The sequence below is a fragment of the Puccinia triticina genome, chromosome 15A (assembly GCF_026914185.1).
Source record: "Puccinia triticina chromosome 15A, complete sequence".
In the NCBI taxonomy this organism is placed as follows: Eukaryota; Fungi; Basidiomycota; class Pucciniomycetes; order Pucciniales; family Pucciniaceae; genus Puccinia; species Puccinia triticina.
Window position 1 is genome coordinate 3,858,295 of NC_070572.1, and position 20,169 is coordinate 3,878,463.

At 48.6% G+C, this 20,169-nt stretch overlaps 7 protein-coding genes across 7 annotated transcripts; 4 read left to right on the forward strand and 3 right to left on the reverse strand.

The window, feature by feature from the left end:
- Nucleotides 1-278: 278 nt before the first annotated feature.
- PtA15_15A382 (uncharacterized protein) lies at nucleotides 279-983 on the forward strand (the record flags this gene model as incomplete). The annotated part of the gene is made up of 3 exons (XM_053163583.1): nucleotides 279-362; nucleotides 427-887; nucleotides 977-983. 3 exons carry the CDS (start codon nucleotides 279-281, stop codon nucleotides 981-983), a joined length of 552 nt encoding a protein of 183 aa, XP_053027544.1.
- Nucleotides 984-4,783: 3,800 nt separating this feature from the next.
- Nucleotides 4,784-6,550, reverse strand: PtA15_15A383 (uncharacterized protein; the record flags this gene model as incomplete). Its single annotated transcript, XM_053163584.1, has 3 exons — nucleotides 4,784-5,152; nucleotides 5,224-5,984; nucleotides 6,061-6,550. 3 exons carry the CDS (start codon nucleotides 6,548-6,550, stop codon nucleotides 4,784-4,786), a joined length of 1,620 nt encoding a protein of 539 aa, XP_053027545.1.
- Nucleotides 6,551-7,648: 1,098 nt separating this feature from the next.
- On the forward strand, nucleotides 7,649-9,467 carry PtA15_15A384 (uncharacterized protein; the record flags this gene model as incomplete). The annotated part of the gene is made up of 10 exons (XM_053163585.1): nucleotides 7,649-7,809; nucleotides 7,878-7,999; nucleotides 8,073-8,147; nucleotides 8,210-8,412; nucleotides 8,498-8,621; nucleotides 8,693-8,728; nucleotides 8,800-8,895; nucleotides 8,961-9,095; nucleotides 9,171-9,224; nucleotides 9,304-9,467. 10 exons carry the CDS (start codon nucleotides 7,649-7,651, stop codon nucleotides 9,465-9,467), a joined length of 1,170 nt encoding a protein of 389 aa, XP_053027546.1.
- A 719-nt stretch (nucleotides 9,468-10,186) lies between these two features.
- Nucleotides 10,187-11,151, reverse strand: PtA15_15A385 (uncharacterized protein; the record flags this gene model as incomplete). Its single annotated transcript, XM_053163586.1, has 4 exons — nucleotides 10,187-10,492; nucleotides 10,566-10,671; nucleotides 10,756-10,873; nucleotides 10,962-11,151. The coding sequence occupies 4 exons, from the start codon at nucleotides 11,149-11,151 to the stop codon at nucleotides 10,187-10,189; spliced, it is 720 nt and encodes a 239-aa protein (XP_053027547.1).
- Nucleotides 11,152-11,265: 114 nt separating this feature from the next.
- PtA15_15A386 (uncharacterized protein) lies at nucleotides 11,266-14,346 on the forward strand (the record flags this gene model as incomplete). The annotated part of the gene is made up of 4 exons (XM_053163587.1): nucleotides 11,266-11,598; nucleotides 11,726-11,823; nucleotides 11,904-14,157; nucleotides 14,266-14,346. The coding sequence occupies 4 exons, from the start codon at nucleotides 11,266-11,268 to the stop codon at nucleotides 14,344-14,346; spliced, it is 2,766 nt and encodes a 921-aa protein (XP_053027548.1).
- A 553-nt stretch (nucleotides 14,347-14,899) lies between these two features.
- On the forward strand, nucleotides 14,900-15,166 carry PtA15_15A387 (uncharacterized protein; the record flags this gene model as incomplete). The annotated part of the gene is made up of 1 exon (XM_053163588.1): nucleotides 14,900-15,166. One exon carries the CDS (start codon nucleotides 14,900-14,902, stop codon nucleotides 15,164-15,166), a length of 267 nt encoding a protein of 88 aa, XP_053027549.1.
- Nucleotides 15,167-16,538: 1,372 nt separating this feature from the next.
- On the reverse strand, nucleotides 16,539-19,623 carry PtA15_15A388 (uncharacterized protein; the record flags this gene model as incomplete). Its single annotated transcript, XM_053163589.1, has 5 exons — nucleotides 16,539-16,654; nucleotides 17,087-17,568; nucleotides 17,631-18,058; nucleotides 18,132-19,321; nucleotides 19,440-19,623. 5 exons carry the CDS (start codon nucleotides 19,621-19,623, stop codon nucleotides 16,539-16,541), a joined length of 2,400 nt encoding a protein of 799 aa, XP_053027550.1.
- Between the last annotated feature and the right edge of the window lie 546 nt (nucleotides 19,624-20,169).

Genomic DNA, 20,169 nt, shown 5'->3' on the forward strand with positions numbered 1-20,169 from the left:
CTTGAATTGATGACATTGTATTCTAGTGTATCTCATTTTGCAACTTTTCCAATCTGTTGATCAGATTCTTCTGGAAACACCGAAATCTGGATTTTGAAAGTTTTATGAAAGCTTGCTGCTTTGATAAAAACCGCCCCAAGGTTGTCAACCCAGACGGCGAGCTTGCACGAGACATGATTGATTCTATGTATGTATCCAGCCTAGCTCGCTATGAAACCCATCATAATCCATTCCAGCCAACTCCCATCGTCCCGCGAAACCGGTATTCATCCTGCCCGATGGCCATAAAACACCCAGACGCCCCGCTCGCCTGCCCCTACGCGCCATCCGCAGCCATCCACAGCCATCTCACAAATTCAAAAGTGAGCACTCTGATCCACATTCGACAAACCCCGCTTGTTCTGACACGCGCTGCTTCCCTATCAGATGAAGTCCTGCAACGCCTTCATCCGCCTGCTCTCACTCTCCGTGCTGCTTGGCGGCGTGTGCTCAATGGACGACCCTTCACGTGCTATGTTGGCCAGGCACGTCTGGACGAGATCCCCTGTAACTTTGGACGTTGGGGATACACGGAAGGGAGACGATAGGGTAGCCACTCGAGCTTTCGGGCAACGTTCTGATCGCGATCCAATTGATTACAACATTTATGTCAACAATCCGTTCGAAAAAGATATGAAAGTGGAGGTCAAACTCAACGGCATGCGTATAAACGTCAAAGATCCCGAGCGTGCCGAAATTAAAACTATCCGAGCAAATCGCCTCGACCCAATCATCGTCGCTACCACGGACCACATACCGAAATGTGTAACGGTGAAATATGTGCTCCCCAAAGCCGAGGCCGATATATTCCGACCTCATCTGGCCCCGCGCAGACCTCTAGCAACCAGGTAAATAGATTTTCTTGAATCATTGTTCTGAGCGGTTGTTTGCACATACAATCTGACTCTTTCACCTTGCATCTACTTACTTTTGACAGCCCATAAAACCTGCCTGCTCCCCGCGGGCACATTAATTAGCAATTATTACCTGCCAAATAATTTCACCAAGTCACACAAGTGCCTGTATGTTGTGTGTTTGGCACCTAAACACGCGAAGTTCATGCTTGTGAGCATGATGGATATTCAATTTGGGTTTAGTCCCAGAATGAGTGGGGTCTATGTTTAGACCCCAAATGGAGCTCCGGGTCAAGTTGATCCCCGGTTAATCCAACCGGATGTGGTTGTGGGGTCAGAGTAAGAGCATCATTACTGGTTGAGCTAAGTTTGCGCAAGGTTTGACTCGCGGCTATCGCTAATCAAAGTAGCAAGAAGTGATTTGACCGTATTGGTGGTTCAGCTGTGTGATATGCGCCCTTATGCGCTGGTAAAGCTAGCTTGGGAGCTAACTGTTGCTAGATGTAGCAAGCTTTAGCTAAAATTGTAACTTCTTGCAGATTTAGCTGAGGCTGGGCTCAGTGTTGTGCAGTTGAGTTTGATGGCTAAACTATAGCCAGGAAGTACTTTGATGTGCAAATCCCTTGGAATCCTTGAGGATTCCACGTGAGGCCCCTGTGCAAGGTTGGACCAGCAGCTTTTGGTCCAGGCACTTCAATGATAATTAAGTTTCCCAAAAGAAACACTCAAACTTTGATGTTGGGAAAATCATGGAAAAAAAATCACTCCATACAGAAAAAGAATGCTAATTACCTGAGCATGCCCAGCCAAAAAATAAAAATGGTTCAAACTGAGTAAAAATCAATGGGGCACATTTTTTGGGGGATTTTTTATGCGCCTGCATGAGGCCCGCATGGGCCCATTGAAAAATTCCCAACCTTGGCTCAATGATTCCAGTTGAACATTCTGTAAGAAAAAATGAAAACCATTCATAGAATGTTCTTGAGGCAGTTGTCCCATTTGCCATTGTTCAGGGATCCTTGTCCAAGGGTATGTCCTCTGAACAATTGGCCTGGACATTGCAAAACAAATTGTGTTGAGGGGGGTTTCTATCAACAATCTGAGGAACCTTGCACCCCTGCTACATCCCAAGGGTTCTGGGGACAACAGACTTCATCTGTTGTTCTCAGAACAATGAGATATCTCTTGACTGTTCCTGTGGTGGTGTGAGTGCCTAAACTATACACTTGTGCTATCACCAGATCATGTAATCCTGTGATAGATTTTGTGAAACCCCACAAGAGGTGGGGGCTTCACATCAAAAAGAAAAACATTGAAGCAATGATCTTTTTTTAGGGTCTTGGAAAAACGACTCCCAACTTTTGGGAAAACGACTCCCATACGTCGGCGCGACCATTTCTTGACCAGCGCTCGACGTCGACCTAGACCCTTTTTTTGGGTACGGGTTTTTTGGGAGTCGTTGACCCAAAATAATTTTTTTTTGGGAGTTGTTGTGCTAATTTTTCGTATTATTTTTTATTGTTTTTAATATGTATAACTTTTTTGTTCCACGTACTTGAGACATAAAAATTTGAGAATACAGAAATTTATGCATAAATTGTACTCCCTGAATTTCTTAGCAATAGTGTGTCATCAGAACATGAGATACAAGGGGTGCGCGTTGGGCTTAGTAGGAAAATGACCGCCAGCCATATAGGTTTTTTGTTACACACCCAAACAGTCCCAAACTTTCAGGAATCTTTCCATGATGCATATATTTTGTGCTATAAAATTATTAGCAATAGTGTGCCATTGTAGAATGACATATAAGGGGTGCGCGTAGGGCTTAGTAGGAAAATGACCGCCAACCATATAACTTTTATGTTACACGCCAAAACAGTCCAAAAATTTCAGGAAACTTTCCAAGATGCATATATTTTGTGCTATCAAATTAGTAGCAATAGTGTGCCATTGTAGAATGACGAATAAGGGGTGCGCGGAGGGCTTAGTAGGAAAATGACCTCCAACCTTATATCTTTTTTGTTACATACCCAAACAGTCTAAAAATTTCAGGAAAATTTCAATGTAGCATATTAGGCTTGCTATGAAATTCTTAGCCATGAGGTGTAATCAAAATAGGATATATAAGGTGTGCACGGATAAAGCCCGCTGTGCACACCTCATATCTCCTATTTTTATCACACCAAGTTGCTAAGAATCTCATATCACAAATGATATGCTAAATGAAAGATTTCCTGAAATTTTTGGACTTTTTGGGTGTGTAACAAAAAAGTTATATGGTTGGCGGTCATTTTCCTAGTAAGCCCTCCGCGCACCCCTTATATGTCATTCTACAATGGCACACTATTGCTAATAATTTTATAGCACAAAATATATGCATCATGGAAAGATTCCTGAAAGTTTGGGACTGTTTGGGTGTGTAACAAAAAACCTATATGGCTGGCGGTCATTTTCCTACTAAGCCCAACGCGCACCCCTTGTATCTCATGTTCTGATGACACACTATTGCTAAGAAATTCAGGGAGTACAATTTATGCATAAATTTCTGTACTCTCAAATTTTTATGTCTCTAGTACGTGGAACAAAACAGTTATACATATTAAAAATCGGACTTACTTCGCGCACTGCGAAAAGCTCTTCGCGCACTGTGCAGTGCGCGAAGTTTGCAAACACTTCGCGCACTGCGCGTGAAGGGCGCAAATTTTTCAAATCATTTTTTCACTAATCAATAGAAAATCTTATTATTGTCCTCTGTGAATTTATTTGGAGTTTTTTGAAGCTTCTCTGTATGCTTAAAAATTTCACCAATAAAATGAACAAGTACAGTCACTTGGGGACCTGGAATCCATATTCCCACCAGTCAAAAAATCCAAATAGCTTAGTGAATCATGATACATATGAATTCAAACTTTTTAAAATTTTTTGGCCACTTTGGGCAAGAATAAGGCTTTCAAAAATTAGGAAAGTTCACCACTTACTGGCGCATTTTGGCATATCTTGAGAAAAAGTTACTGGTTTTTGAAAGCCTTGTCCTCGTACAAAGTGGCCAAAAAGTTCTAAAACTTTTAAATACATATTTAATATGATTCACTAAATTATTTGGATTTTTTGGCCTGTGGGAATATGAATTCCAGGTCCCCAAATGGCTGTACTTGTTTTTTTTATTGGTGGGATTTTTAAGCATACAAGGAAGCTTCAAAAAGCTCCAAATAAATTCACAGAGGACAATAATAAGCTTGTCTATTGATTGGTCAAAAAATAATTTGAAAAAGTTGCGCCCTTCATGCGCAGTGCGCGAAGTGTTTGCAAACTTCGCGCACTGCACAGTGCGCGAAGAGCTTTTTGCAGTGCGCAAAGTAAGTCCGTTAAAAATAATAAAAAATAATACAAAAAATTAGCACAACGACTCCCAAAAAAAAATTATTTTGGGTCAACAACTCCCAAAAAACCCGTACCCAAAAAAAGGGTCTAGGTCGACGTCGAGCGCTGGTCAAGAAATGGTCGAGCCGACGTATGGGAGTCGTTTTCCCAAAAGTTGGGAGTCGTTTCTCCAAGACCCTTTTTTTATTCCATTTGTTCTTCCCAATTCCCTCTGCACCCCCCCCCCCTCTGATTTCTTGCATTTAAACAAAAAAAATCAGGAAAATGAACACAGTTGCTGAAACTTTTACTAATTTATGTTTTTTTATCTATTGTATGTATAATGAAAATTGGTCCTTGGTCAAAAAGTTTAGCACACCCAGTGTACATGCAAATCATGGTAATAAGAATTCCGGTCAAGAGAAATGGGCCTTGTGAATAGATGGAGTGAGTTGTGTGCAATGTAACAAACAGGGGGCTAAAATATATATCCCAATGTTTCATGGGGGAATTCCTGGGTGAAGTTTGAGTCATTTTGTCCTGGCTCGCTTGGCAGTTGCCCGGCTCAGCCTCCTCTCAGCCTCGAGCTCAGCCCGACGCAGATGGGCCGGACACTCGGCCGACTGCTGCGCGCAGCAGCGTTTGCATAGCCCCCAGCTACACCGGCCGGCGGCTGAGTTTGCACACCCGGTGCCGGCACAGTCCGCGAGCTCGGTCCGGGCTGTCTCCGCCCGGGGCTCGGCGTGCTGTTGTTCAGCTACCAGCGCCCGCACATACGGCTGGCAGCGCGAATAAGGAACACGCAGCCGGGCGAGAAAGGCCGGAGTAGACTCCCCCTCGGTCCTCGTGAGACCCATATCGATCTGGTGCTCGTCCAAGAGACCAACCCGACGATCATCCTTGAAAAAACGAATACGCACACCCACTGAGCCACGTTTTATAGAAAAAAGAAGGGATTGAGAACTCGTACCTCTAGTCGAAGCTTGACCAGTCTCACCACTTCATCGAATCGATCAAGAAGCCCTTCGTATGCAGCACGGTCCCGCCTCTTGTGTGATGCAGAGCTGTCCGTCGACGGTTCGGCAGAGCCCCATGAGACCTCGGCGAGGCAATTGCGGAGATCGTCGTATCTGCCAGTCTCGAAGACGGGCCGGAAAATCTTGTGGAGGTGTCCCTTGATGGCCGAGGAGGCCGTCCGGGTGGTCAGGGTGCGGCAGATGGCGAGGTACTGGGAGGCGATCTTGGAGGATGTGGGAAATTCAAGCAGGGACTCCGGGCTACCGAGCTTGCCCGATGGGTCATCGTACTCCTCTTCGACTCGACCAAGCGCAAGCTTGAAGCGCTCCGGCAGACCGGCGCGGAAGCGAGCCATGACAGCCCCGTTGAGCGGCGCAAAGATTGCTGGGTTGTACAGGTTACCCTCTGCCACCATCGCCCCATCTGCGCCGGTCTGTCGCAACAGCTCCGTCACATCTCTCGCTACCAGCACGTTCCCATTCCCCAGGATCGGTCGGCCTCGTTCATGGCTGCGGACGACCGCACCTCGCATCATATCCCAGTCTGCCAGTCCGGTAAACTGGCCTTTCTGCTCCCGTGTTCGTCCGTGTAAACTGATCATCTGTGCGCCTGCCTCGATCAAGCGGTCCGTATAGCTCTCCGTCTTTTCCGCTGTCTCAAATCGCCTGTACTTGGCCGTCACCGGTACGGGTATATGTTGATTAAGATGAGAGACTGGAGCAGCCATCCCAGACAGCAACAGTTAGAGACCGAGATAACTTGAAAGATCACAGGAGGGATTATCATTTACTTAGTTGGGTGATCAGATCTGGATGGTCCATCAAGAATGCACCATACTTCCCTTTCTTTGCGATACCCTGAGGACAACCAAGATTGAGATCGACAGCATCGACTGCAATATCCTCAGGAAGTGGAGACGAAGGATTGACGACGAGGTTGGCGGCATTGAGAAGGGTATCGGGATGGTTAGCGCAAAACTGGACGATCAGTGGACGGTCTAATGATGGGTGGCCTTCCTCGGCAGAACCCAAGTCGAGTTGTTCGGCCCGATATTTCGTCTGTCGCCCATCTGAATAGAGACCGGCATGGATCATCGGCGTGTAGCATAACTCGGCCCCATAGTATCGTGAGAGGATTCGCCAGGCTAGCTCGGATCCATCTACCATTGGCGCTACCACGTACCGCGGTGAGCCTAGAACCTCTCGATAGAAATCATACCCTGTCGGCTTCTTCTTCGCGCTTTCTTGCGCTTCTTTGAGTTCTGTGTGTTGTGTTTCCATGGGTCCTGTTCCTTTCGCCGTTGCGGTTCCTGTTCCGTTTGCAGTTCCTGCTTCGTTCTGTTCTGGTTGCACCTCTTTCTGTTTTCCTTCTGATAATGTCGCCATCGGATCAATTTTTTTCTCCATCTTGCTAGTCGCGAGTGCTGTTTTTGCGGTTGCTGAGGGAAAATAAGAAGAGAGTGGTGGTCTTGACGTGAAATGGGAAGGTGGTGCCGTTCTTCGAAGTAGACTGCCGCCAGAGAGTGCCAGTGTCCGTAGCATCTATTATTACAATTTTTTCAGTTTATCCCCCATAAAACTGAAACAGACCGACTGAGGCTTCCACGGGGAACGGGCTATCCGAGCGGTGTGTACATATGTACTCGGTTGGTCCCCGCCGGACAATCTGTCCGATTCTCTTGCCTTGGACTTCCGAAGAACTCTTATCACTACCTTTTGGGTTGAGCATCTGAGTGTCTTGGGTGGGCAATTCGTGCTACATATTCCATTTCCTGAGCCCATGATCAACAACACGCCTGATGCACCATTTGGCATCAGGCTTGTCTCATCTATTCCCGACTACCAAACGCTCAGGGAGATTTGGGCGGAGCTTTCCGGGAATGAAGCTATCGAGTGCGCCCGACACTGGCACGTAGATGGCCGGCCATCGGGCCAAGGTGAAGGAAGGGTCTCCGTGGCAGCGACCATCGTAGGAGAGGTTAGCTACGACTCGGCTCAGCCACGACAGGTTGCTTACTCCGACTGGGCTGGTTCAAAACCAAGCCCAGGCTAGGCAAAGAGCTCAACCGAGCCCAAGGCATGTCCACCAATGTCATGAGGTTGTAAGCCTATCCGATTTGCTATAAGAGTGGCATTCTGCATCTCCCTCCATCGTTCTTCACCTCACCTCCATCCCCATTCTACTTCATTAGCTTCAGAGCCTGGTGCTCAAACATTAGTATTTATTAGTATCCCCTTGAAGTCTTAGTCTATTCACCTTTCTATTGTCACTTATTTAATTTTCATATTATTATTATCATCCCGCCTCGAAGTTTAGTCTCCTTAATAACACCTAATCACTCATCCTCCCACCCACCACTTTCCACCGACTTTCCCATCATGAAGGCTTCTGTCCAAATTTTCACCTTGAGCGCCATGTCCTGTCTGTCCACATTGCAAGTCAATGCACACTTAACCATGGTCAGCATGATTGGCGAAACCAACGGATACAGGGGTACATCATTTGGCGAGATGGAAGGAGTCCCTCGAAACGGCACAGCGTGAGTAGGATCTCTGAGCTTCTTTCTTTCTCCGTGCTTGCGTATTGATATCGTTTCCCCTCCGTTAGTCGTTTCCCATTCCAAGCCGATAGCGGTGTCATTCGTCAGGGTGATATCGACAAGGGAATGGCAAGTGTATGTGGGCGTACTTTGATGGGCCCAATCGACATGAAGGCCTCCTTCCAAAAGGGTATATCTCCCCCCTCCTTCCAATCCAATATCATAAGCTTTGTCAACTAAACCTGGTCCAATCTTCTTTACAGCCGAGCTTGAAGGTTTACCCGACCTGGCTCCCGGAGGTCGGATCATCATCACAACTCACCAGATCAATGCTGATGGTAAGCCTTCGGCCGCAAATTCTTCGAGTATCTGTGTCTAATTCTATATTTTTTCCTATCAGGCGGTGGACCCTACACATGTGCCGTTGACTTGGGAGCAACCGGAGAGAGATTCATTCAAATTCCTATTGAAGTCAATATTCCTGGTGCCAATGGACGGTCTGATGCCCGAGCTATAGATCTCCCCCTTGTGGCGAAGATGCCCAAAAATCTGATCTGCACCGGTGGTACCGATAAACAAACCTGTTTGATTAGATGCATGAACGTGAGTGGCTTTTTGAATTTGAGAAAGCTACAAGCAACCATTGTCTCGCTTTGCTGACTCGTGAATTCATGACTGTGTGCTTCAGGGAGCCAAAGCCGGTCCTTTCGGAGGCTGTCTAGCTTTTACCCAAAAGCCAGGAGCCGCTGAGAACGCGAATCCCCTTCCGGCCGATGCCGATTTCTTCAGCCCAGCACTCGAAGCTCTAAAACGTACGTTGCCACTAGTCTTTGATTTTGTAGTTTGGAAAACCAAGCTGATTGAGCATTTTCGACTATGACAGAGAAAGCACAAAACGAACAAATAACGATCATGCCGAGTAAGTTTGCATTTGTTCCCCGGTTGTGCATTTGCATCCATACTGAGTTTGTTTCTTTTTCTTTTTCATAGTTGCCAAGAAGGTCATACCTTTGAACCTGACGCCGAACAGGAGATCACTCAGCCAGCGTCAAACCCAGACCCCTCAACTGATGGTGTACCCTCCAGGTAGATTTCAGAATCCAATTTGCTTGATCCACCAGCCTGTTCTAATATGCCTGTCTTGATCACAGCAGGTCCTCGGATAACCCCCACGACAACTGGAACCATAGCCGCACCAAGCACGTTTGGAACCGACCTCGAGGGAGCCGGTGTGAACAACAACAACGGCGGGAATGGATACACAAACAATACCAAGCCACCAGCTAGTAAGTCTTCTTTGTTGTAAAAATCCTTCCAATTCAGTCTTGTGATGATACTGATCATATGTTTACCACTCCCAGCCCCAGCGCCTGCAACTCCCCCCGTAGCTAAGGGCAAAGCAAACAAGCGATTCAGTAAGTATTTCAATATATAGATTGTTGGCAAAGCTGAATCCTAGCTTATCACCTCTTCACCCGTCCTCCTTTTTTGCAGTTAAAAGAGACTCCTATGTGGCCGCCAAGTCAGCTACTGTAGAAGGAACCTTGCAAGAAATTGTCACCGGTCCTCTTGGTCAAGCTGATTCACCCAAGTTAATTCAGAAGTCAAAAGACCTCAAGTTCCCCGGTCCTCAATATGTCTTGCAAATGTCTGAATAAGAATTCTATCTCTTTTTTGGAAAACATGTTACCGCTCTTCCATTGCTATTGTCTGCTTGTATTACTTAATTTCATTGGAATCTTTCTTGAATTTTAATATCTATAACATGAAATATTCTTTCACTTCTAGAGATGCCCCAGAAAGACATCGGCGAAGCCTCTGAGAATACTAGCCCAGGTGAACAGCCTCGACCTCACAAAGTGAGGTCGAGGCTGGGAACCAGCAGCGGAACAAGGTAAGCTTTGCAAACCCTTGTCCGCAGCCCCAGCTGCGCTTCGCACGTTATCGTTCTAGAACAGCCAAATTGAACCCTAGCCATAAGCCTAGCGTACGGTAGCTGAAGACAAAGACTGACTCAACTCTACAAATGTAGACCGAAACAGATCCCTGCTGTCTCGTATCGCCGAGGCCTGATCAGCCGGACCAGAAAAGCATAACTGCTGGATCCGAGTAAGGACTACTTTTGTCTCCCCAGACCAGGCACAGCAGCTCAAGCTGACCTCACTGCATTCGAAACAGAACCAGAAGAATCGCCAACAGACCCAGAATCTTTACTTCCTTTATTTCTCTCAAAACAATAGAGAGCGGCCTTACGCCTGCTCTTAGGTAAATTCCATTTACTTCTTTGCTCATCTCCACTTGTAAATAGACAACTCAAGAGAGGATAACAAGATCTAACTTAGAAGTACATTCTTAGTTCTCCTAAATCTTTCAAAGCCTAGATGTAAGTGAGCGTGACAGGTTTGGGAGTTGTCCTGGCTCCACTTCTATTTGATGTGCGATACTTTTGTCGCTCTCTCCTACGCTTGCGTTTCTCAGTTTTGCTGGCCTTCCTTGGTGGTAGATTTGCTTTGGTGGGTATCGGCTGAGTTCGACGCTTGGGATATTTGATTCCGTCGGTGATCGAGCTGGAAGCCATCTGGGGTGGAGAGTTCTTCAAGTCATCTACTATTGCCAGAGTCCCTTTGTCCTGGAGTGCCGAGCTTCTCGTCCGATACGATAGCAGTTTTCGCTCACATGTGTTCTGGAACCAGTTGAGGCGTAATTTGCTATTAATTCGAGCCGACTTGTGATATTCTTCTTAATTCTTCACTTACTGTGATTTGCTTAGCCAGTTCACGGATTCCTTCTAGGTCGACCGCAACACTCACGATTTGCTTCCTCCTCAGCTTCCTTTTGTGTTTGGGCTCGTCCGCAACGTCCCTGAAAGAATTTCCAGTCAGGTTTTTCTTGAAATGCGCGCATCAAAAATCAAGAGGGATTAAGCAATATTGAAAGACAGCTTACATGATCCGTTCAACCGGAATGTAAGGTATGGGGGGTGGATTCTCGACTTCTTTGTCCACATTTTTGGCAGAAATGTCTATGATTTGCAAGTTGCTTTGCCCAGAGAAAAGCTTGAAAGCTACAACAACCACCAAAAATCAAGAATTCGTTTAGTTACCCGATCCAATGAAACAAGAAATGATCAAGAGCCGAGTCCAATTTCCTACCGACTTTGCCTTGGTTTTCTTCTGGGGATCGCTCAGGTCTACTGGATGGTTCAGGGTTTGTTTTTAGTTGCTCATCTTCGAGGCTAGGTCCGGATGGGCTGAGGTCGAACTGGGAAGATATCAGCTGGTGGAGATAGTCCAGCCCGGGTGGCTTGTCTTGTTTTTCGCTGATCAGCTGGTTCGAGCTCATGGTGCTTGCTTGTTGGTCTTCGCAGGTTTATCGGCCCTCCGCTCTCGGGGGACTTGAGTCCGCAGTTTGGCAAGCCCCGGTCGGCGGCGGGTGTGCTCCGGGGGTGTGGGTAATATGAAGTTGCTGCTGAGCGATTGTGAATTTCTTTATAAAAAAACAAACGAGACCAGACAGCCCCAGATGGAGGAAGACACAAACGATGGAACGCTGGTACTTCCGATATTCAAGAAGAAGAAGGCATCCGGATCGTCGAAGAACAAGGACAAAGTGAGTCTGCGGACCAGCTCAGCAGAGGCGATCGTCGAGGGGGAAGGCCACCCTCAACCAGCGGATGGCAGTCCACCCGAAGACGGCAACACGGTCATCTCGCGGAAATCCAAGAAATCAATCCTCAAATCAACACCGACCAAACCCAAACAATCCCGACTCTCTCTTGGCTCAGTCACGGTCAGTCCCTAGTCCCCCTCAATCTGACCCAATCAACGATGAAGCTCAGTGGTCAATCGTATCAACCATAAAAACACGGTCAGGATATTGAGATCACCCGAACTGTTCATCATCAATCAACACGCAGGACGAATCATTCGATACTCTTAACTCGCCCAAGTCTTCATCGCGTAGGAAACTGGCCCGGCCCGGCTCCCACACCAGTCTGAATAACATCAGCCCAGAGTAAGCCGTTTCTTGCCAGCATCCTGTAATCCTGCGATTACTTACAATCTTCCATCAAACCCTTCCTAACTCGGTCACAGTGAACGATCAATAGAAAGCTCGCCACTCTCTCGGCCAATATCCGAGTCATCCAGACCCACGTACTCAACGGCACACTTGAATGAACTCAAGTCCCTCACCTTGTCGAGTCTACCTACCCGATCGAATGAATATGCAGGAGATGATGACCTGATACGCTCCAAATTCGCAGACCACCATGCCTTGGATGACGAGGATATCAGTTTCGTTTCCAGTAACGAATCCATTCATATTCCCACTTCCAATTTTATCAACTCAGCCAAGGAACGTCGATCACAAGCCCGCAAGATCGGACTCACTCATCAGTCATCATCCAACCTACTGATCTCCGAACCAAGCTCATCAGAAGATTTCATCTCACTCTCTGCGAGCCCAAGCTCAGTCCTACCTTTTACAGCCACCAAGAACGGAGAATCACGTCTCGTACGCGAGGAAGACCAATTCGGGGAAGGTGATGACGAGCACGCAGAGTTCACCGGCGCCAAAGAAAGGGTCCCATTGGGCGAGAAAGCTGGGATGGCAGCCGAAGCGAGCAAGAAGGCCGGCCTGGAAGCGATGATTATGGATGCTGAGGTGGATCTGTACGAAGGAAATGAGGAAGAGATGGAATGGGAGGCCGCTCAGATCCGTCGGGGTGGCATCGGCAGCACGGCCGAAAAGACGACGAGTGAACGGAAGGCGGAGGTCTATCAAGCCGCGCCGATCCCCGAACATGCCCCTATCACGTCGCTCGCGTCGGTCGAAACTGGGCTGATCAACCTCCTCAATCTTCTCGAGGAGTCCGTTACCGAACAAACTACAGCCGCTCTCCAGTTCACTGCAGAGGAAAAAAACCTGGCCGATCAAGAATCTGAACTCCGTCAAGAAGTCGCACGAGAAGTGCAACGGGCCGACTTTTTTGAAGAGCTGAATAACTTCGTCAAAGAGATCGATCTTTTCTTCATCAAGAAATGGCCTCAACTAGAGAAAGTCGAACAGGATCTCATCAGCATTCTGCAAGAAAGGGCAGAGTTAGTATCCAAGAGAAGGTATGAAGATCTGTCGGATGATGTGGTATTGTTTAGGGACGGTGAGATTGGCGTGGTTCGGCCATCGTCTACAAAGCCATCTTCAAGGGCCGATGAGTCCCAATCAAGCAAGCCAGAGCAAGAGAGCGAAGTTGATGAATTAGGTCGTAGTCGGCCTGAGCTCGATATCTCACCACACGCCCCGTCGCGTACATCCAGACGACACGACCGAGCTCAAAGACGTAAGCGGCGAATCACAGCAGCATCGGCTGAGCGCGCGGTTGAGGAAGAAGACGACGAAGGATTCTCGACCGACGATTCCCTTTCACCCGCCGATTCATCTGATCTCGTTTCCGCCTCGAGATCTCTTCACGATTCCAGTCGAGCCATCCTGGTCGACATTACCAATCCAGTCTTCCTCAGCCCGACCCATCAAGGCTCGATCGCCGATCGGTTCTTGAATTGGAGATCGAAATACCCGGAGGAATATGGGAATGCCTTTGGCAACCTTGCTCTCGTCCAAGCCTGGGAGTTTTGGGTCCGGGTCGAGATCGTGACTGGACTCAACATCTGGGGACTGCGGGAGTGGGTGGAAAGCGAAGATAAGAGGGGGATCGAGAAGTGGGAATGGATGAGGGGGCTAGAAAAGTACGAACATGCGGTCCAATCGGGCTCCCAAGCCGATTCCCAGACTGATAATCAAGAATCGGTGATCGCAGCCATGATCTCGACTGTTGTCATCCCACTCTTACTGCCGATCATCAAGTCTTCGTACGACCCATTCTCGACCCGAGCGACCACGAAAAGTCTCCAGCTCGCCGAGCAAGTCAGTTATGTCTTGGAAACCGAAGGCAACCCGACCTACGACAAGTTCATCAAATGCTTCTTAGATCGGTTCCGGAGCTCGATCCACGATCTCAAACGTCTCGTCGGCAGCCCTAGAGAGTTGAGTGACAAGTTACGCAGTCAAGTCGGCGTCGAAGGCATCCAGGCTCGCAAACGATTCCTCAATAAGTCCTTCAAACTCTTCAAACAAGGTATTCGTTGGAGGGGATTCTTTAATAAAAACTACTGGATCGACGCCGATCAAGAGGACGAACTCGGTGATCTTGGGCAACTGGATCGTATTCGACATAACAATCTCCCTCTGGATTTCAAGTACATTTTGGTTCACCATCTTTTAGAACAGGTCATTTCTCCGATCTTGTTCATCAGCTGGGAGACCGGCGGTCAAGAAATATCCCATAAGGTTAATATTTTGTTCTCTTCAATTTTCCTCTGAGGACTCTTGTGATATCCAACATCATGATTAGAAGCTGATCACCCTCTGCTTTCTTGTTGGGACTGGAATGACTAGATCATCGCTGCTTGTCCAGATAACTTCTTGCCTGATGACCTCCTCACCATGCTCAAAAATGGCCACTATCCATCAACTTGAGCGGTCGGCTAACGAAAACAGCACGTAAAACCAAGTTCTCAGATGTGCATTTTTTGTTTGATGTTCAATTCAGGTGTTCCATCTCTGTCATTCTTCCAGTGCAAATGGAAAAACCCGGTTTCTTAGAAAACGTTTCACTCCACCTTCCGGTTCTTATTTTTTCATGATTTACCGGCAGCGGCCTTCTCAGAGGAAGGCCGCTGACAGGGACCACCCTCGGCCGGAGAAAGCTGAGCCTCACGGCGCCTGGGCTGCCTCTATCTGACAGGAGGAGCAGGTCACCCAGTTTGAGCAACGAAATCCGGCCGCAGTTGATCAATGATGGGTACCGATCAATATCACTTGCATAAGGTTCTATCACGGTATAACGACATTTGTGAAATTGTCTGAAATTGTGCATCAATGTTATCTGCATATTTCCCTGCCAAGAGGTATATACCAATACCAACATGTGTTTGCTGATGCGCATCAACAGTGTGAATCGCACCTAGATTTCAAATCAGTCTTGACTCACGCGTCATGAAGTTCAAATCGAGAGGCGGGCTGGGGCTCTATGGAGGCCGGTAAAGGCTATAAAAGCGCAGCGAAATCGGTCTGGAGAAACCCATCCGCCCACACCACACACCTCCCAGAGCCACACACCCAATCAACCACCACCAGCATTCTCAAAACCAAAAAAACAGACAAGATGTCTATTCCCGCCGCCTTCCTCCTCGCGTTCGTGATGGTCTTGCAAGCCGCGACGATCTCCGCTGCGCCCACCGAGATGAAACCCAAGATTTGTCGCCGCGACGGCAGCATGGCCACCAAGGGCTGCTAGGCAACCTGAAAAGACGCGGAAAGGGCAGAAGAAAGTAAGTTCCATTCTGTCATACGTGCTTGTGAAACCGGTTGATTTCTGCTTCTTGTACTGTGACCCTAACTCAAAGAGTTCATCTTCATCTGCAACAGAAAGGAGCACCTCGATCCGATGGTCCACCTCGGCGCCTCTCTGGGTTCACTCTCGACTTTCCCCTCTCAAGCTATCTCGACAGTCCTCAAAATCCCCCAATCTCACATAAACACACGTTTCTCTTATGCTTAGAAAGTTGCGCTCTTCTTTGTCGGTTTTGCGTGTGCGCTTGTATTTCCCCTTCAATCACGGCCTCACTACCGGATAGGTTATGATCCCAGGAAATACACATTTTATGTGATACTTGTCATACGCGTTCATTGCTTTTCTGGCAATGAGAGTTGAGTGAGACACCACACTTCTTGCGTTGGACGAAGGGCCTACGAGCTCACTTTTACATACAAAATGTTTCTTATGACTGCGAAGAAACAGAGGGACATGATCGATCAAGATAAGCTAGAAACCAGCTGTCCTGACAGTTTATCTTTCGAAATTCTCACAGCGATCTCACTTCAGTTCAAGGTTTGTTTGACAGATGGTACAATTCATATGTATTGTGGAGATTTTTTGGTCATCTTGATTGACGGGACGCATTTGTACATAGGTAAGTATATAAATAAGTCTAGAGTTGAGCCAAGAAACCTGGAGGCTGGGACCTCTCAAGTTTTAGGCACGATTCTGAGCAAGAAAAGGAGCCTGCAGGAATTCGAGGAAAAAAAAAACATGGATTTCATGAAAGAGGAGAGGGCGGGGTAGAGGAAAACCAAAGGAATTTTAAAACCACCGCGCGACAAGTCGTCAATAACAGGGAGAACAAACACAGATACTTTGAGAGAGCACTGCACATAGAGAACACACGAGGAGACGGGGAGAGAGCCCGACACAAGAGAAACAATGGAGATAGAGAGAGGTGACGGAGACAATGGGTCATGTTAAGACAATGGCTCGACCGAAGACGACGAACGGGACATACGTAAAAACAGACTTCTTGTTGGGAGGAGGTCGAGTGAGATACCATCGGTAAAGGATGTCAGGACATGGGAAGAGGAAGAAGGAAAGGCTATATGAAGCAAAAAATAACTATATTGGTACAAAATTGGCAACTTCAAACACAAGGGCACAACACAACAAAAAATAAGACTGTCACTGTCCGCAGAAAAGTTAAATAATGGCTGGAAGATGAGAGCACCTAGCGCCCCAAGCCTTAAATAGTCAACCGATCAGAAATTCAAAGGAAAACAAATCAAGGAAGTCGTGCGGGTCGTGAGTGCAGGGGCATCAAGTGAGTGGAGCAAACCTCTCAGCACAGATATCTGTGGTTGAGATCGGCGATTTCTCGGGAGAGGAAGCTCCAGCTGAGCATCCTGCGTTTGCGGGTCTCGAGAGTGTTGATCTGGCAGTCAGACTCATTGGCGTCTTGCGTGGGTTTAGTGGACGCGACCATATCGCTCTCGAGCCGTTTGAGGCCCCACATGAAGAGCAGGTTGGGCTGGATGAGGATGTTGAGCCGTCTGGAGCGGACCATGAGATAGGCCGAGGCAAGGTCCATTTCGAGGTGCTTCATCACGTATCCAATCACGATCGTCGCACTCCGACTGACGCCTACCCGACAATGCACCAGCACTTTTCCGCCCGAGAGGCGACACTTTTCGATAAACTCCATGGCCCGCTCGATGTGTGGTCGAATGGAGTCGATCCCATCATCGGCCACGCCTTTCATGTCCAACACGTCGATCTGACCGCTCGCACATTCGTGCCAGAGCGAGTTCACAACATTCGACTGGGAGCCATTGCTGAATGGAGAGATGAAGCGGGAGTTTTGCTGCGGGGGCACTAATGCTGACTCACCCATCGAGACCACATGGGTGATCCCCAAAGCTTTGAGCATCAACGCGTTCGACGCATGGTTAAGGTTTCCGAGGTAGACAAACGGCAGGATGCGGGAGGGAAAATGACCATCAAATCGGGAGTCGTAGAACCAGGGGTGCTGCGAGCGGGCCGACCGGGGAGTGGATGGGGCAGCACAGGAAGTGAGTGGTGGGGTAGGTGTGGACTTGGAGTTCTGGGCCGACGATGTGCTGAAGGATACGCATCCCCTCAAAAATGAGTTTCGGCTGGGCTCGTCGATAGTCATCCGATGCATCTGCGCTTTGCGCTGCTCATTCATCTCTTGCTCTATTCGTGTCTCCACTCGACGCAACAGCTGGACATCGGCAGGGTAGACGAAAAAAGAGCGATTCTGGTCATTCTGCAGGTGCAAGTACGCCTCCGGCAACGTGCATCCAAGATCGTACATGATGTACGACAGGGCAAAGAGTGAAGTCTCCGTACTAAAGTAGGACACATGTAATCAGCTTTGGACACATGATGGACGGACAGATTATCAACTTACTATCCATCATGACAATGAATCAAGACTTTTCTACCAGCTCTGCCTTCGGTAGGTTTGGCAATCTTCTTCACCCATGTGCACAAGTCGACCAAGTAGCGGACTAGCTTGTCCCGGGACATGGCACCAGAGCAGCTTTGCCCGGTGCTGGGAACTTCCATGTGGATGATCTCAGCGAGGTCAGAGACGGTGCTATTCTTCGCGCGTTGCTTGATGCGATCGAGATAGTTTTGGTTGAGATGGAGTTGGAGCGACGAGGTGATTGCGGCTTGATCATGCGCCTCAACACACACATCGAAAGGTGCATTGCCATACTCGTCTGCCTTGGCGAAATGTGAAGTCACAGTTGGTGGGCGCTCATCAAACGCAGCGCGCTGGTGTGACGACGAAAGATCTTCTTTGGGAAGCGGGACATCTGCAGAATTGCCGAGCTATTAAGATAAATGTTAGAGAGCCAAGTTGTAGAACGTTTGATTATCTCTCTGCAAGGAACAATCGACATACCCAGACGTTCTGCGCAATCTCAGAAGCCCTCGTTAAAGCCGCCATTTCTTCTCTCTCGCGCTCAAAGAAGTCGATTTTGTTGCGCCGATAACCCCAGCCATCAACAGCCACGACATGACTGAATTCACGTTCAAAGACCTCAAACTGTTCAGAGACAACATAGACATTGTACTCGATCGCTCCAGCTGCGTGACCTCCGCGGCTGCGAAAGCATTGACCTTGAGCAATCCGGATTAACTGGGCTAAGGCAATTGCGTCGTCGGACATACCAGCCTCGGAGTAAACTACGATATCACTGATGGTGGCATAGCGGGAAGGCTGTTGACGAAACAACCTGAGGTTGACGGTTGGAGGTAGGCGCGGGGAGGCAAAGAAGCCCATATACTGCCCAGAATGAGGGCATCTCTCGAGAATATCTTGGGGCAGGAGGGAAGATCGAAGGAGGGAAGCACGAGGTTCAGGGCCGTCAAAGGAAACCACGCTGGTGGAGGGTGAGGTGGGAGTGGTGGCCACCGAGTCGATGCCAGTATAGCCACTGCTGGTTGAGGTAGTAGCCGAGCTTTTAATGCTTGTGGAGCTCTTGGTTGAGGACGCGCCAAGTGATCGGGTGCGGGCGCGGTGGTCACGTGTTTGAGACTGGGAGGTGTCAGTGGTAGTGACAGAGGCAGCGGGGCTGGTTCGAGCGGTAGAACGCGGTGCAGGCTCCGAGTCGGCAGAGACGATTGTCAGACCTCTATAGCGGGGCGCATTGCGAGCATGGGCACTCTCGCAGAAATAGGCAGCCTGAGGAGTGCCTGGTATACCACAGCAATGGAGCCAAGGGAAGACCACAGACTCGTCGACGCGGGAAACCGAGGCCAGATACGCGTCGTGAATCTCAACAAATTCGGCGCAATTGATAATCCGGATAGACTGCGTGGGGTCGCCTCCATTGGAGGGACGGGCAGCCTGAGGGGTCTGGATTGATGAGAGAAGGGGGAAGCGTTTAGGGTTGAGTTGGAGACCAGCAATGGCGTCCGGGGATGAACTGGTTTGATCGTCGGCGGGGTTCTCGATCGTGAGCCCAGCAACATCATGTACCAGGAAACCGGGTTTGGAAGACTGCCCAGAAGCTGCGGAGGATGAAGCGTTGCGAGTGCTTTCGGGCTTGACATCTGATGGCTCAGCAGGGGTGGACAGGCCAGATACAGCTGCGGAAGCCGATACAACATGAGACAGGATTATTATATTTGGATGACATGTGAACATAACCCCGCCAGAGCGCTGATACGTACACCAAACAGATGCAAAAAAGAGGGGTCAACGTACACGAGGTGGCCGGGCTGGAAGCATGGGAGGCCCGCAGTTGGGCTTCGACGAGCTTGGAAGCAGCAGCAATCCTGGGGGATGAGGCCGAGGTGGTTGAGCGTAGGGCAACGGGATGGAGATGGGAGGGGATGGCAGCATTGGCCTCGATGAGGGGGGAGGCCGAGAGGCATTGCAGGGAATCCATCGTGGATATCGCGAGGCTGTGGGGGAAGATTCAGGGGTAGTAGTCTCTGGGGGATACTCTCGAGATGCGCGGCTGGGGATGGGGGGAGAAGGGACGGGGGACAGGCGAGAGCTAGAGTAAGTATTTATTAGGTGGAGCGGGCTGAAAGCTAAAATGTAAATGTTGGGGGATGCGGATGAGCATTAGCAATCCTGTTCTATCTGGAATAGATAATGATACATGAGCCAGGGGCGGTGGCCGTAAGACACGCAATGCTGAAAATAGAAGTCTAACGGGAGCAGCGGACGATGAGCGAGACAGGCTCAGAGTCCAGAGCGTGTTGAGATGAAAGCGGTCGCTAGGCCGGGTCCAAGCGGCTGTCAGTTCGAATGATCGAATGAAGAGCAGGACACCCGGGAAACAGGAACGGGATATGAAGGCCCTTTATTATATATTATAAAGGGGGGATCTTACATAAAGAGGTAAATGCGAAGTTGCGGATAGAGAAGGGCGAGAAGAGGAGGACGAAGGGAATTGGTGCTTACACGAATGCGAAGAGAAAAGTGG